The sequence below is a fragment of the Trachemys scripta genome, chromosome 13 (genome assembly GCF_013100865.1).
Source record: "Trachemys scripta elegans isolate TJP31775 chromosome 13, CAS_Tse_1.0, whole genome shotgun sequence".
NCBI classification, from domain to species: domain Eukaryota; kingdom Metazoa; phylum Chordata; order Testudines; family Emydidae; genus Trachemys; species Trachemys scripta.
This window is the reverse complement of record NC_048310.1, coordinates 21,681,866-21,698,687: the sequence shown is the minus strand read 5'-3', so window position 1 is coordinate 21,698,687 and position 16,822 is coordinate 21,681,866. Positions and strand designations below refer to the sequence as shown.

At 44.5% G+C, this 16,822-nt stretch overlaps 1 protein-coding gene across 2 annotated transcripts in view; it reads left to right on the top strand.

Moving 5' to 3' along the window:
• The window catches only part of TDRD12 (tudor domain containing 12), a 140,902-nt gene that overhangs the window by 98,183 nt on the left and 25,897 nt on the right, over positions 1 to 16,822 (top strand). For both annotated transcript variants that reach the window (XM_034788478.1, XM_034788477.1), the window contains 3 exons: positions 281 to 453; positions 11,546 to 11,685; positions 14,157 to 14,211. In XM_034788478.1, the coding sequence (XP_034644369.1) occupies positions 281 to 453; positions 11,546 to 11,685; positions 14,157 to 14,211 (368 nt within the window). The remainder of the gene's footprint in view (positions 1 to 280; positions 454 to 11,545; positions 11,686 to 14,156; positions 14,212 to 16,822) is intronic.

Here is a 16,822-nt window from a genome sequence, read left to right as displayed (position 1 = left end):
CTTCCTTCTCTGTGGTTCTGAAAGTTGCTCTAATTGATGGAAGTGTGTGGTACTGTAACACTGTTCATCATTACGCTCTCATAGTAGAGAAGAAGAAATTAATGCCAAACATTACAAGTAGGTAATTCTTCCATTTAACTAGAGATCAACTAGTTGTGTGTATTCATAGGTATAGATACACATGTGCCTAATGTTTTAGTTTTGAAGTTAATAGACAAGTTAGAGGTAGAATGAGTTTCTTATAAGAACAGTTGTATTTACATCATATATTTTCTTTAAGGTCCGGGTCACCAAGCTTTCAGAGTTGAAGACTTCTATCAATGAATACAATATTCGATCTGAGATTTTGTCTATGGGAATGGGAATTGACAATCCAGAACATATAAAACAACTTCAAAAGTTGTGTAAACATGCAAAAATGTTAGCTCTTGAGGAGAAAACCTTGCAAACTTTGTAAGTGATCACTTTTCATTTCAGTGCTTGATTTCTTCTTTTAATGAATGCTGTTTTTGGTCTGCAAAGAATTTCTTAATCTGATAAACAGGATATTTATACGGTATGAATATTAGCTGACAACAGTCAACCTTTCACTTGTCTACTTGATTGGTACCTACAACATGCTTGCTTTCTCTGAGAGCATTCTCTGGACTCATAGCCAGCATTGCCAAATCACAGAAAAAAAAATAAAAATCGTTACTGACCTTCAAATGACATGTAATAGAAATGTCAAAATTCAAATTTGTTGTTTATTGTGATGAGTAGTTGTTAATGAGTAAGTACCAAATTTCAGTATCCTCCATCAAAAGGGCAGGTGATCTGTTAAAATCTGAGTCATCCATTCATCCCCTGTCGTTCATTCCCAGCTTCTGGAAGTCAGAGGTTTAGTGACAACCCAGACCAGGGGTCGGCAACCTACGGCACGCACAGCATGCAAGCCGATACTGAGTGGCATGCTGCTGCCCGCTGAGAGGAGAAGGCAGAGGGGCCAGAATGCACCACGTTGTGGGAAGAAACGGGGGAGGGGGAAGCTTGGCTGCTGCAGGATCAGTTAACATCAATGTGGACGAAGGATATGCACAGCTTTTGTCGCCCCCCCCCCATTATGAATTACACAAACTGGTTTTAGAGAAAACAACAAGTTTATTCACTTAAAATCTATCTTTTGTAGTTATTATAAGGGTTAGCAAACAGATCAAAGCAGATTACCTATCAAATGAAACAAACACGCAAGCCAAGCTTAAGATACTTAAGAAATTGGTTACAAGTAGTAATTTCTCACGCTAAATGTTGTTTTAGGCAGATTGCAGAGGTTCTTGAAGGCAAGCTGCTCTTGCTTGTGGCTTAAAACTCCAGGTATTTCTTTCACAGGGAAGACACCTTTTCCAGCCTGGGCTCAGTCCTCCTTCCCCACCCTTTGTCTTTGTTTCTTAGATGTTTCCAGCAGTCATCCTGGGTGGGGGATTCAGTGAAGAACAAACGCTGATTATGTCACTCCCCTGCCTTAAATGGGTTTTACATATGGCAGGAACCCTTTGTTTTGCCCCCTCCCTGTGGAAAAATACTGGTATTCTATAATGGAGTCCAGTACCAGGTGACATGATCACATGACCCTGCAGTGTCAAAGCAGCCATGAGTCAGAGGTTGTTTGTAGTATCCCAGGAAAGTTTCTCAGTAAGGTGGGAGATTAGCATTTTCAAAGACCTTTTGTTTTCCTTAATGGTCCATTGACTTGTTCCCAGCTAGCTAGCCAGCCAGACTGATTGCATTCTCTCTGGTGGGCGTTCCCCAGATGCAAACACTTTTGTAGTACAGGTGCGTATAGTAAATATTCCTAACTTTAGATACAAAAATGATACATGCATACAAATAGGATAAGCATATTCAGTAAATCATAACCTTTCTGATACCTCACATGACCGATCTTGCATAAAATACATTATGATTGTGACACAGTCATATCATAATATTACTGTGAAAAATATGGAAAGCAGTGTCACAATTCTCCTGCTCTCCATTGCCTGACTAGCATTGAGGGCCGCTGATGGACCGTTACTGGTACCAGGATTGGCACACATCTTGTGGTTGAGACAGATCCCTTGCTGGGCACCTACCGGCCACCAGTGACCTCCATGGAATCTGTGGGATGCTCTTCAGTCACAGATGTCCTACCCTTCGTCGCACTCAAAGGCAAGATTGCTAGTCAGGTCCGTGGTGGTGATTGATCCGTCGCAGCCCTGGCATTTGCAGTCGTCCTCCCTATGGAGCCTCCAGAATCATCTTGCCTGGCTCTGTCAGCCATGGAATGGGATCCGGCTTTGGCTCAGTAAAGGGCCTTGTCTTAGTCTCCGCACAGTGCTGTGTTGTCTGGCTCATTCTCCCCTTTGGTACTGGAGGATTTTAAAGTGTACCAAAAACTTTTTCTGCATGTAGCATGTGTCCCTTGGTATCCAAGCAGAATTCTGCAAGAGAGCACCCACAAATCGGTGGATGTTCGACAGCCGTCTACTCCTGGGGAAGTCGCCCTCCCTGTCAACGATGCATTCCTTGAACCGGCAAAGGCCCTCTGGAACGTGCCATCTTTGGTAACCCCCACAGCTGAGCACATGGAAAAGTTCTATTTCATTCCTGTTTAGGGATTTGAGGGTTTTACTCCCATCCAGCCCCAAATTCCCTAATCATAATTGCAGTGAACAACAGAACTGGACAAGCAGGTTTAAGTCCACCCCGAAGGATGGGGACTCTAAATGATTGGACCTCATAGGCAGAAAGATTTACATCACCTCGTTTTCTTTTAGATGCAAATTGCTAACCAGCAAGTCTTGCTGTCCAAGTACCCTTTTATTAACAGGGTACTTAATTAAAGCTATGTCAAAGTTTGCAGACCAGCTGCCCAAGACCTCACGTGAGGAATTTCTGGTTTTGTCACTGAGGGCTGCTTGGTGTCTAAGACATCCTCTCAGTCTGCGCTGGACATCTTGGTCAGGGTGATGGCTGCCGCAGTCACCCCTATGACGAGGGCTTCCTGGCTACAGAATTCGGGTATTGCCCCTTATGTCCAGCATACCAATGAGGATTTTCTCTTTAGTAGCCGAACGTTCTTCGACAAAACGGAGAAGACGCTGCACTCCTTCAAGGACTCCAGGACTATCCTGCGGTCCTTGGAGGTATATACACCGGCAGTGCAGAGGTGCCACTACACCGTCCAGCAGCAGCATCCTCTGCAGCGCATCTTTGGCCAGCCTTCCCTCCTCCAAGGCAACAGATATACCCCAGAAAGAGGGTTAGATACCACAGGAGAACCCAGTCAGGCCTGGAGTTTGGCCTGTCCACACACTGTCCATCAGCGCCTACCAGGCACCCATTTTGACTCCTTGTTGACCTTGTTCACTCTGTCGTTGCTCCTCTGTCCTCATTTCCCCCCTTTGAGAGGCTGATCTGCCTTCACAATGCTTGGGGTTTGATCACCACTGACAGTTGGATCCTAAGTACCATCAAATTGGGTTCTGCCATCCATTTCCTCTCCCCATATCCCCACATCCCTCTTCAGGGATTCCTCTCATGAGATACTGCTCCTCGAGGAGGTCCACTTGCGGCTGACTTTGGGAGAGGTGGAGGAAGTCCACCAGGACACTGGGGTCATGGCTTAACTTCCTGGTTCCCAAATCCAAGGGAGGGGTAAGACCCATCATCAACCTTCACAGCCTCACCAATTATATTGGGTACATGAGTTTCTGAATGATCACACTATAGACTATCCTCCCCGTGTTGCCTCAGCACAACTGGTTTGTGGTTCTGGACTTTCAGGATGTATACTTCCATGTGGAGATTTTACTGAGCCACAGAAAGTTCCTTCGGTTCGTCATGGTGGAATGCCACTTTCAGTACACAGTGCTTCCATTCAGCCTCTCTTTGGCCCCTGGGTTTTTACCAAATGAGTGGTCATTGTTACTATGTATCTCGGGAAGAAGGGAATTCACATTTTCCTGTATCTGGACAATTGGTTACTGAGGGACAGATCCAGAGAGGAAGTTCTTGCTCCCATCAGGACCACACTCCACTTGCTTAACCATCTGGTTCTCATCCACAACATTGTAAAGTCAACCTTTGCTCCCACTCAAAAAATTGAGTTCATAGGGGCCTTATTAAATTCCACAATGTTGAGAGCATATCTGCTGACTGTTTTTTCCCTGAGTCCCTGAAAAATGAGTGGTCCCTGAAGTCCTGCAGAGATAGTCCATGAGATGATTCTAAACCTCAGGCAAGTGGATGGCTATTGGAGTAATGTTCTCAATGCAGAGCTGCCATAGCCTGATGGCCTTTAGGTAAATCAAACTGGAGGATGCTCCCCTTTGTTGCCAGCTACAGTGGAAAGTGTTTGACAGGGAGCCTGGTCTGACTTCTCGAGAGCAGAACTGATATTTCCGTTTTTCCATTGTACCAAACAGGTTAGTCATTGGGATCTCCAGCCATGGCACAGTCTGCCGCCATCTGCTATAATTTGGACTCTTTAATATAAAAGCCAGCAATGGAACTAATACACTCTTAAGGGGGTTTTTTTGGAACTTATAATAGCCAGATTTTTTGGGAGTCTGTTTACAGGCAGTCGGGGACAGAGCCGTTATGGCTAATTAATAAGGTGCGCTGTATTAGGTGGGAAAGGTATGCGAGGCTATTAATTATGGAGTCCCAACCCATGCTTGTAACAATCAGTGAGTAACTAGTAAAATTTTCATAACTGCTTGTTTTTCCTCTTTTCATAGCATCCATTTTGAATCTGCTGTGGCTTTAGATGGAAGGGGATTGTGCTGGGTGAATGGTGTGGGTTCCACCCTGAACAGAAGCGCACACAAAATAACTTAATAGGCCCATGAGCTGGAAATTCCTCCCGTCCATATATTTAATAAAAAAACATGGCTGCAGAAATTGACCAGGCTCCAGCTCTGGCTGTGGCTCCGGTGCTTGCTCAGATGCCGGTTCTGCAGCCAGAAGGAATAGCCCCTTAAGGGTTACAAAGTCCCTCGTCCTGTGCCCAAGATACTGAAGTGGGTCCTCAGTTCTCTGGGGAAAGAAACAGGGCTCCTACTTTCTTCCCAAGATGAATTGGGGGATTCTTAAAAAGATACTTCATCCCACAGGTAATGGGACAAAACTTATCTAGGGGGCTCAAGGCTTTCAATAAAAAGGGCCACAAGAGACCCTGCCCTCTCCACAGTTATGCGGGTACTCCTGAAAAGTAGGCACAAAGAGGCAAAAAACATAAGCCCACAAAGGGAAGGAAAAATAAAAAAGTCTTTAAAAAAGAATAAAGTTCTCTGTCTCAAACTTCTCATCTGCTGAGGAGGGAGAGAGCTTTCTGATCGAGGCTCTAAGCAGGAAAGATGTAAAAACACCAATGGTTTCCCCTGTCTGACTTACTAATATGTGCAGGGAAATGACATCTACCATATAGCCAGATGAGTTATTAATGACAAATCAAAGGATAAATTAATATCTGCTGTCCCAAATCCCAGCCTGAGTCAGTGATTCCCCAGCACTCTTCCTTTTGTACATGTAATCAGGAATGAATGGAATACCCTGACAAGGAAAAACACATCAGCAGACACAAGTTGAGCTTTTTTTTTTTTACTCTGGTATCTTATACTATCACAAAAATACCAAAGATTAATGCTATGGTGGCATAATTAGCAAAGGATATAATAATCCCATCAGAAATTATTTTTTCCCCAAAGACGCAACTGACAGGAAGGTGGAGGGCCACCCTTATAAGGGATTTTGAGGTCTTTCATTGGCTGCTCTCAGTGTCCCTGAACACTGCGAGAGCTACATTATCCTGGCTATTAGATCTTAAGCCCTAGATGACAAGGACCATACTGAGTTCAGGTCTACTCTTAAGAAAATATTCCTGGCAACAGTTTTCATCACAGATGCCTCAATAGACTCAATGAGATTCTTAGACAGGGCCATAGCATCCAGTTCAGCACCCTGGCACCACATCTGCACTCTCTGGGACAGAGTGCCCACTTCAAACAAATCCTGTGATCATCTGAGTTCATAGGTTCTCATTTGAGTGATTGTTCATGTATACATTCCATTTTAGGCTCCAAGATGGCAGCTTCTAGGTCTCCTGAATATAAATACTGCCCTTATGTGAGAAAGCAGTACCCACAAACAGGCACCTAAAATGCCTATACTACCTGGGGGAGTTGCACATTTTCATGAAATGTGCATTTTGCAAGTCCTTTATATCCAGAACCTGAAAATACAGGGAGATATTCCTTGTGAGTAAAACCATGAGACTGGCATTGAATCACCCCTACATGGCCTCTTGGATCTGAAGTCTGAGCACTGGCTCACTGACTCATAGGGCCTCATCTTCAGTTCTGGTACTGAGACAGACCAAGCCTGACAGGACACTATCATCTGAGAAGACACAGGGTGTGAAGAATTCCAGAGGTAGCTCCTTCTATCAAGGGGGCTGTTGGGAGATTCAAACTGACTCATGAATCCAGACCTACAATCCCTCCCACTTAGGAATCATTTAACCCTTTTCAGACATCCATGGTCCTTCATCATCATGGACTAGTCGGTGTGTCCATAAGCCATAGCAGGCTAGTCCGTCAAATTTCACATAGTGCCTACCTCCAAGCCCTTTCTTCATCCCTCTTCAGGGATCCTTTTCACAAGTATCTATTATGTCAAGAGATCCTACATCGCAGCCTGGAGATTCTTCACTTCAGGGCATGGCTCCTTCATGGTTCTAACACCTAGAAAGCTCTTGCTCGAAGGAGGTACAAGAGGTATTATTACACAGTAGAAAGTCCTCGACATACTGTACTTACCTGCAAAAATGGTCCAGGTTCTGGATTTGGTTTACTTCTCAACAAATCTCCCTGACATCTGCCACTCTTCCACAAATCTTAGACTATGTACTAACCCTAAAAAGATTGGGACTATCTCTAAGGTCTCTGAGTCCACCTAGCGGCTATAACAGCCTTCCACCAACCACTAGATGGATACTCAGTGCTATCACACCCAGCCACTAAAGATTCCTCGGGGTATAGTAAACATGGGACCTAAACCTGGTACTGAAAGGACTGACTAGGCCTCCCTTCAAATCCATGGCCACCTGTTTGCTTATATACCTCTCAATGAAAATGGTCTTTGATAGCAATCATCTTGGCTAGGAGAATAGGTGAAATAGAGGCTCTGATGGCATAACCACCATCACGGTATTCTTTCGGGACAAGGTTGTGCTCAGGCCTCACCCAAAATTCATCCCGAAGGCAACCTCCCCATTTCACATGAACCAATTGATTCACCTTCCAACCTTCTGCCCCAAGCCACTGAAACAACAGGGAAGCTATATGACACACACTAGATGTCAGAAGAACCCTAGCCTTCTACCTCGATAGGACAAAGGCTTTCAGGAAGTCTCTAGGCTTTTCTTTGCTGTTGTGGAAAGATCCAAGAACTCAGCAATGTCAGCCCAGAGATTCTCCAAATGGGTCTCAAATTGCATTAGACCATGTTATAAAGTTCATAATATGACTCCTCCAGATGTTATTTGCATGCCCTCCACAAGGTTGATCTCATCTGTTGCCTTCCTTAAGAAAATTTATAGAGCGGAGACGTGGGCGTCTGTCCACACCTTCACAGAACATTGTGATCGCTGGGGACTCCACCACTGATGCTCTCTTTGGCTCCACAGTATTGTTATCTGTAACTGATCTGACTCTGAAGTCCCAACCCGCCAGTAGGGATACAGTGGAGTCGCATCATAGGCGCATTTAACTTACACGATTTTAACTCGGCAAAACAAAAAAAAGAGAAAAATAATAATTTAAATACTGTACCTGTAGTGCGGGCAATTCCGCCCACCATTCCACTCAATGAGCGTTTGACTATATGTGATTTTCGCCTTATGCGCTGACTTCAGAACCTAACCCCCCCGTAAGATGGGACTCCCCCTGTACTGCTTAGGAGTCATCTATGGTAGAGCACCCGTAGGGTGCAATCATGATGGTTCTTTGAGTGTGTATCCCTATGGATGCTCACAACTCACCTTCCTACCCTCTACTTCAGAGTTTTTGTCATTGACTCTGTGGTAGAGAAGGAACTGAGGGGTGTTAGCCCACTTGCGCTGATTAGCCTCGTAGCAAGGCACGAGGAGAAACAGCCCATGTGCCGTCATTGCTATAGTTCTCCGATCAGCAGCGCAGGAATGCAAGCACACCTATAGTGGAGCACCCATAGGGGGACATATCTCGAAGAACCATTGTTACTGCACAGAGTAACTTCTTACGTAGTCTTCTATCCAGACAATGTGTCCTTAAGAACATATCCAAATTTCTTACCAAAGGTAGCCGCAGACTTTCTTTTGACCAACAAATCCACCTTCCAGAGTTCTTTCCTAAAATTCGTGTCTCCAAGGTGGAAGCCACTCTGCACAATTGGGATGTTGGAAAGGCCTTGGGCATTCTGTTTGCAGAGAACAAAACCATTCATGTCTTTACCTGGACTGCTTCCATTGCAGAGAGGCTGGAAGGCAAAGCCATATCCACCCAGAAACTATTGAACTGGATTTTTTACTGCATGAGGACTTGGTGTGGAGTGGCCAATCTGACCAGATGTTCCGAGTTTATAGGGACAGTCCCGATATTTGGGGCTTTGTCTTATGTAGGCACCTATTACCCCCCAACCCTGTCCCTATTTTTCATACTTGCTGTCTGGTCACCCTAGGACTCCCGCCCCATCTGAGATCACTCCACCAGGACTCAAGCAGCCTCAGCAGTATTGTTAAGGAACACCTATATTTCTAAAGCAGAGGTGAGCAAACTACAGCCTGCAGGCCACATCTGGCCCACAGGACCCTCCTGCCCAGCCCCTGAGCTCCTGGCCCTGAGGCTAGCCCTCGGCCCCTCCCCTGCTGTTCCCCCTCCCCCACAACCTCAGCTCACTCCGCTGTCGGCGCAATGCTCAGGGCGGCGGGCTGTGAGCTTCTGGGGCAGCGCAGCTGCAGAGCCCGGCCTGACCTGGTGCTCTGTGCTGTGCGGTGGCAACGGCATGACTGGCTCCAGCCAGGCAGCGCAGCTGTAGCACTGCCAGCCACTGGTGCTCCAGGCAGCGCGATAAGGGGATAGGGAGTGGGCCCTCCATACAATTTCCGAAACCTGATGTGGCCCTCAGGCCAAAAAGTTTGCCCGCCCCTGTTCTAAAGCAAAGCAGCCACCTGAGGATCCATTCATATGTTCACAAAACAATGCTATTACTGACACCTTAGAGACTAACAAATCTATTTGAGCATAAGCTTCCATGGGCTACAGCCCACTTCTTCAGATATAAATACATCTCCTCAATATATGTTCCATTCTATGCATCCAAAGAAGTGGGCTGTAGCCCACGAAAGCTTATGCTCAAATACATTTGTTAGTCTCTAAGGTGCCACAAGTTCTCCTGTTCTTTTTGCGGATAGAGACTAACACGGGCTGCTACTCTGAATGCTATTACTGAAGCCTGCAAGCTGAATGCTATATTTGCAAGGCTGTGCTGCAGTATGTTCTCCTGAAGACTCTAAGCTTCCACATCCATTGCATCCTTTCACTCGAAGGAGAATGAGACATCACATATCTACAATAACTAGAGGAGTTCAAGGTGTTTTGTCTGTATACTCACTTCCACATCACATTCCACAACCAGTCCTCCATTTCCTTTTATGCCCTTGTCATGAAGCACAAAGATTCTTGGGGTAGATGAGCACCATACAGACACTGCTGTGCCAAAAGACTCCGAACTGAAGTGCATGGATTCCATACATGCCATTAGTGAAATGTGCATGTGGGCAACACATCTGAAACTCCAGTTGCAGTACAGATGAGAAACCTGATGTCTCTGATTGGATAAGATACATAGTGCATCCATACCAAATCAGTCCTTCCTATTTCCACAAAGTGCCTTGAGAACGCACAGGAAGTCTAACTGGCAGAAATGCTCCTTTTGTCCAGAAGTACTAGTCACAGATGTTACAAAGTTAGGATGGCTGGTAGATCACAGGAAAACCATGGAACTGTCTGTAGCTCAGATAGCAAATCCAGAGGTGTCAGCAAAACCCCTAAGAGCACAGCATGACAGTCTAAGTCTACAGACAGACTATCCCACTTCTCAAGAGAATGACCTCTCTTAACCAGGGATAAATAGATGAAAGAAGTAGACACTGGAGCTAAGTCCCATCCCATCCCATCACTTCCCTTCTTAATCCAATCACCCATTTTGAGAAATCCTATCAAACGCAAGCTCTCAAAAGGTCTCACATCTTTTGGATATAAAAACCATACAATTGATTCCCTCAGACTAAAGGTTCTTAAGCGTATACTTTGTATTCTTCTTTGTCCAGAAAGGCACTGGAGGGATCAGAGCTGTCCTAGGTTTCAAGTCTTCACTCCTAACTAACCCAAAAAATTTAGTGTCAACAAATTTGCTGTTCTTTGCTAGTCTTTTTTTTCCTGATTATTAATATTTTAATACCAGGCTAGTATAGGTTCTTGAGGGGCAATGCTATTAATCTCCTTTAGTATTGAAACTGATAATTTATTTCTGCACATGGTTTTGTTTTTTATGCAGTGTTTGTTTCATGACGGAATCCTACCTCTTACTCAGTGCCTTAGATTTTAGAAAAGCTAATGTTTGTCACAAAGACTATTTTGTAAACAAAGTAAATTTTATGTGCCTGTTTGTTATCCACTGCTCTGATTTTCTCAAAAACTGTAATAAGTTGGAGGGGCACAATTTTCTAGACCCTGAGCTAGTTTGTACCTATCATATTATATTTTCATAGGCTATTTTATGTCAAAATCTGTCAGTTCATTAAAATGCAAACATTCTGTGGAAACACAGAATTCTGCCTGCTGGAAACCTGCTTGGTCACCTGCCAGCTTGCCCACTTGGCTTTTCGTCAGCATGTGCTTCAGGATCCCAGCTACTCATCTGGTGAGCTCAGTCTGGAAGTCTTGGAAGTCCCAGGACCCTGAGCACTCTTTGCAAAGTAGTTGGGAGCCTATAATCTAGGGCTCTTGGCAGAAGTGGATGGAAAACTGTAATTCTGTTTCATGGAGAATCCCAGAAGTTTTGATTTTCATTTCAAATTGGAACAAAACCAGATTTTGAAATCTCTCTTCTACAAATCAGACTTACCATTCTCTGCCTAGCTCAACTGACTACCCTTCAGTCCTTTCATATACAAGCTAATATTAATGATAGGTATCATGGGTATGGTACAGAGTACAGAACAGTCACCGCCACCAAAATAAAAGCTCTTTAATTTTTTGTTTGCTTCAATTTCTGTGGAAAATTTTCCCTAAGTTCAGGAATCCTATGTTGAGTCTTACAGAATGTCAAAAGTGCATATTAACAAGCTTTTACTATATTTTCAATATATATCAATCAGATATTACTTGGCAAGATATTCAAAGATACTTACAGTATACTATTAACTGCCACATAATAGTGAAGCTTTTCTTATTTTCCGAATGCTCTCTTTTACACCTAAAAGAAGTGCGCCGGAGCAGGATGCGGACAGCCCGCAGAGTGTGCCGGAGAAGGATGTTGCCAGTCCACATAGCTTATTAATGGGAGAAAATTTTACAGACATTTGCAATAGCTCTCAAATGACTTTGGAAAATCATCAGTGTGGTAAGTATTTCAATCATTTTTTGGTAAATTGTGAAAACTTGAAAAACAAATTTCCATAAAAAGATAAAATATAGGTGAAGGTTGAATCTTTAAATTATGGCATCTATTAATTTTCTTTTTACAAAATGCATATTGCCCTACGCATGCTGAAAATTTATGCAATGTGTAAACCTCTTCATTTTCAGTTTAAATGGCTTTTTACCGAAAAAATCCCAGGTTTTAAAAAAAGTACCATTTGTACCATTTTTCTGATTTTTCATTGTGCTTTTGTATTCAGATATATTAAAAATAACTTGTTTTATTAGGAAAATAGAATACATTTCATGAGATACATCTGTTATGATAATACATTAGTCTGTGTGTGTATGCAAAGCTGCCTGTTGAAGTAAAGCTATGTATTAGTCTAGAACAGGGGTTGGCAACCTCTGGCACGTAGCTCGCCAGGGTAAGAACCCTGGCAGGCCGGGCCAGTTTGTTTACCTGCTGCATCAATGGGGGCAGTGGGAAGCTGCGGCCAGCACATCCCTCGCCCGCGTTGCTTCCCGCAGCCCCCATTGGCCTGGGATGGCGAATTGCGGCCAGTGGGAGCCGCGATCGGCCAAACCTGTGGATGCGGCAGGTAAACAAACTGGCCCGGCCCGCCAGGGTGCTTACCCTGGCGTGCCAGAGGTTGCCAACCCCTGGTCTAGAAGATACACACAAGAAACAAACAGGTATGTACGCAAGCTCTGATGTATGTGCTCATCTGAATGTATTGATAAATCTCTCGCCCACTAGTCCCCCTCCCCCCACTGCCATGTGCTGCTCCTGCCCTCTGCCTTGGAGCTGCTCCCAGAGACTCCTGCTTGCTGTGCGGCAGGGGGGAGAGAGGCGGGCTAATGTTAGGTTGTCCCCCTTTGGCCTGCTCCTGCACCCCGCTCATCTCTTCTCCATATAGAGCAGGGCGGGGACACAGATGGAGAGAGACAGCGCTTGGGGCAGCAGCTGCTGTCTCAACTTCCTGATCCACTTAAAAGACAATGCACTTAAGAGTGGGTCAGCTTACTTAAAGGGGCAGTGTGCATCTCTCTCTCCCTCACACAACGTGTATGTCTGTCTCTGTCTGTTATGCTGTCTCCCCTCCCTCGTGTTTGTGCTGCCTTGTGTGAGAGGCTACCTTAACAAGAATGTGTTAACCCTTGAGGGCTCAGCTGAATGCTAGTTTATCATTTAGTAGCAAGGCATTCCCTGGGAAATATCCCTCCCTCTTCCACCCTCTAACTTTACCACCTCAACCAATCTTCACAATCATCATAGCTGTGAACAGTATTAAATTGTTTGTTTAAAACGTATACTGTGTGTTTATCCAGGGCCGGCTTTAGGCCAATTCAGCCGATTTGGCTGAATTGGGCCCCGCGCCAAGAGGGCCCTGCGCTGCAGCTATCCGCCCCCCCCCCCCCAGCTCACTTCCCCCTCCTTCCCTGCCCTGAACACTCCGCCCCCTCCCCTGCTTCCAGCGAATCAGAGATTCGTGGGAAGTCTGAGCTGAAGCAGGGGCGGGCCAGCAGCACGAGGTAAGCTGGGGTGGGGGTGGTGGGGGCGGGAGAAGGGCTCCGGGGAGGCGCGGCCTGTTCCCGCAGGCCCCAGCGGCTCTGGCCCGGCTTGGCTCCAGCCCGGTCCCCGCAGCTCGGGTCCCCCCGTCCCCCCCTGCGGCGGGGCTCGGGTCCCCCCGTCCCCCCCACGGCGCGGCTTGGGTCCCCCCCGCAGCGCGGCGGGGCTCGGGTCCCCCTGTCCCCCCCGCGGTGCGGCTCGGGTCCCCCCGTCCCTGTCCCCCCCCGCGGCACGGCTCGGGTCCTGGGGGCGGGGCTTACAGCAAGCCCCGCCCCCAGGAATTGGGCCCTGCTCTTGCTAAAGCCGGCCCTGGGTATATCTATATAATATATTTTTTTTTGTCTAGTGAAATTTTTTTTCCTGGATCCTAACACCCCCCACCCCCCCCATTTACATTAATTCTTACGGGGAAATTGGATTCGCTTAATATTTCACTTCAAGTCACATTTTTCAGGAACATAACTACAGCGTTAAGCTTGGTTCTGCTCCCAAAATGCAACCAACTCTTTTCAAATTACTAAATCCCATAATTTGAAGAGTTAAATTCGGTACAGGGCTGTTTACTGTTCTAGATTGTTTTAATACCTTTATGGCTGCATGGTGCATTTTTCTTCTTTCTTCTTTTAATGCAAAATGTAATAGTTTTGTTTTTAATTAATGATTCATCATAGTTTGTGTGTAAGTTGATTTAAAAACATCCCAAAGTAGTAGTAACCAATCTAAAAGAAAATAAATTTTTGATAATCCTAACTTGGATACCATTGAATTCTCTCTACTTCACCTTGGAACAGACTTCAAAGATGAAATTTACATGATATAGATAACTTTGGTGGAGTAAATTAATACTATATGCTGAATAAAATATATTGTTTTTAATTTAGATACTATATCTGAACTTAAGAAAGCAGAAGGATCTACACAGCATCATCATAAATGGTACTGGAATTTAAATTTGTATTAATGCCAACTTTTTGTAGTGAGAAAATGTGTTATCTGCTTGATCTTGTACTTTTTAACGTGAACTTAGTGCTCCTGAAAGATGAGATTTGACAACCCTGATTATTGAAATCTTCAGTTTACCCACACAGAAAGGTACAATACAGTGGTAGTTCTAGTTACTCCTCTCTGCTTTCACCAATATGCCCAACCCTGAACTACTAAAGGTGCAAATTTACCACGTTCTTGCCCATTCCGATTTTGATTTATGTTCTGAGACTGCCAATTAAGGATGCCAATTATGTGGTGATCTTTGTCATAGAATATCTCCATACTAGGAAGTGGATTGATACAAATGTTCATTTCACATCAGTCAGCAAACAGTCATAAAATAGTATCAGCTTTGGTCACAGCGAGCCTGGGCTGGATTTGAATTGTCAACCTGGATATTAAAGACTTTCTCCCATCAGAAATCCCCTGAGCTGTCAACCCAGTCTTTCCCCACTCATTATTTGTTTCTATTCAGATGAATTGGTTCATTTTCCCTGAAGAGATTATTTCAGAAACATAACTGAAAATGTTTTTAACAATATAAATGAGCATAGCAATTTACAGTCCATAGAATAAGACCCCTTTCCTTGAATATATACAATATAATTACTGTAATCTTGTGCCAAAGCTAGTTGGATGCAGCAGAAAGATTTTAAAATTCTAATACTTTGGCGGTGAGAGAGGCAAAGAGGAGGTCCTTTTTCTCTACAATTGCATATGCAAAACTCAGGCATCAAAAAGTTTTCAGATTGTGGATAGTCTAGTTCATTCAAATTTGTTGCTGGTTTGTATACCCTATCGTTACGAGATAATTATGTGATGTTTTGTGGAAAAGATTGATCAGTTACAGTTTGAGCTGTGTACTTTCATGCAGACAGAGCAAGATCCTGGGGGCATGAATGCTAAATCCTTTGTGAGTTTGAGTCAAAGTTGCTCTTTGAGATACTGTAGCAGCTGAGAAAAACTTGTGCCACAACCTGTGCCTTGGACCCTTATTCTTCCTGACTGTTGAAAGCCAGCAAGTATAATTGATCATGAGGTGTTTTTGACTGATTTGCAGACTTTGGTGAGAGTTGATGGATTTCTCCTTCAGTGGCTTCTTTTTCCTCTTAGAAACATCTTAGTGATTAGTTGGGGAACATAGCTACTCTTCTGTACAAACTCAGGAGTGTCCTATTGCAGGGTGCTATTGTCATTCTTATTCAGTGTGCATGGTGAGGCTATTGGTGAAAGTCAGTGATAAGAAATGGGGGCATGACATTTTCAGATGCAGACCACACTTTGTCTCACTCTTGTCTAACTCTGACATTGCAGTTGAGGGCCTTTGCCTATGTCTAATGGAGATTGGGGAGTGGATGACAGGTGACTGGCTGAAGCTCAATCCAAACATGACTGAAATGATCATAAACCATAGAAATTAAGGGCGGGGGAGGGGACCTCAGTAGGTCATCTAGTCCAGCTCTCCATGCCTAGGGAGGACCAAGTTTACTTAGGCCGGCCCTGATAGGCATTTGTCCAACCTGTTGTTAAAAGCCTCCAATGACAGGGATTCCAAAACCTCCCTTGGAAGCCTATTCCGGTACTTAACTATAGTTATAGTTAGAAAGTTTTTCCAAATATCTGACCACTGTTCGTTGCTGCAGATTAAGCCTGTTACCACTTTCATAGATTCTAGGGCTGGAAGGGACCTCAAGAGGTCATAGAGTCCAGTCCCCTGCCCTCATGGCAGACCAAATACTGTCTAGACCATCCCTGATAGATATTTATCTAACCTACTCGTAAATATCTCCAGAGATGGAGATTCCACAACCTCCCTAGGCAGTTTATTCCAGTGTTTAACCACCCTGACAGTTAGGAACTTTTTCCTAATGTCCAACCTAAACCTCCCTTGCTGCAGTTTAAGCCCATTGCTTCTTGTTCTGTCCTTAGAGGCTAAGATGAACAAGTTTTCTTCTTCCTCCTTATGACACCTTTTTAGATACCTGAAAATTGCTATCATGTCCCCTCTCAATCTTGTCTTTTCCAAACTAAACAAACCCAATTCTTTCAGCCTTCCTTCATAGGTCATGTTCTCTAGGCCTTTAATCATTCTTGTTGCTCTTCTCTGGACCCTCTCCAATTTCTCCACACCTTTCTTGAAATGCGGTGCACAGAACTGGACACAATATTCCAGTTGAGGCCTAACCAGTGCAAAGTAGAGTGGAAGAATGACTTCTCGTATCTTGCTCATGACACACCTGTTAATGCATCCCAGAATCATGTTTGCTTTCTTTGCAACGGCATCACACTGTTGACTCATAGCTTGTGGTCCACTATAACCTCTAGATCCCTTTCTGCCATACTCCTTCCTAGACAGTCTCTTCCCATTCTGTATGTGTAAAACTGATTGTTCCTTCCTAAGTGGAGCACTTTGCATTTGTCTTTGTTAAACTTCATCCTGTTTACCTCAGACCATTTCTCCAATTTGTCCAGATCATTTTGAATTATGACCCTATCCTCCAAAGCAGTTGCAATCCCTCCCAGTTTGGTATCATCTGCAAACTTAATAAGCGTACTTTCT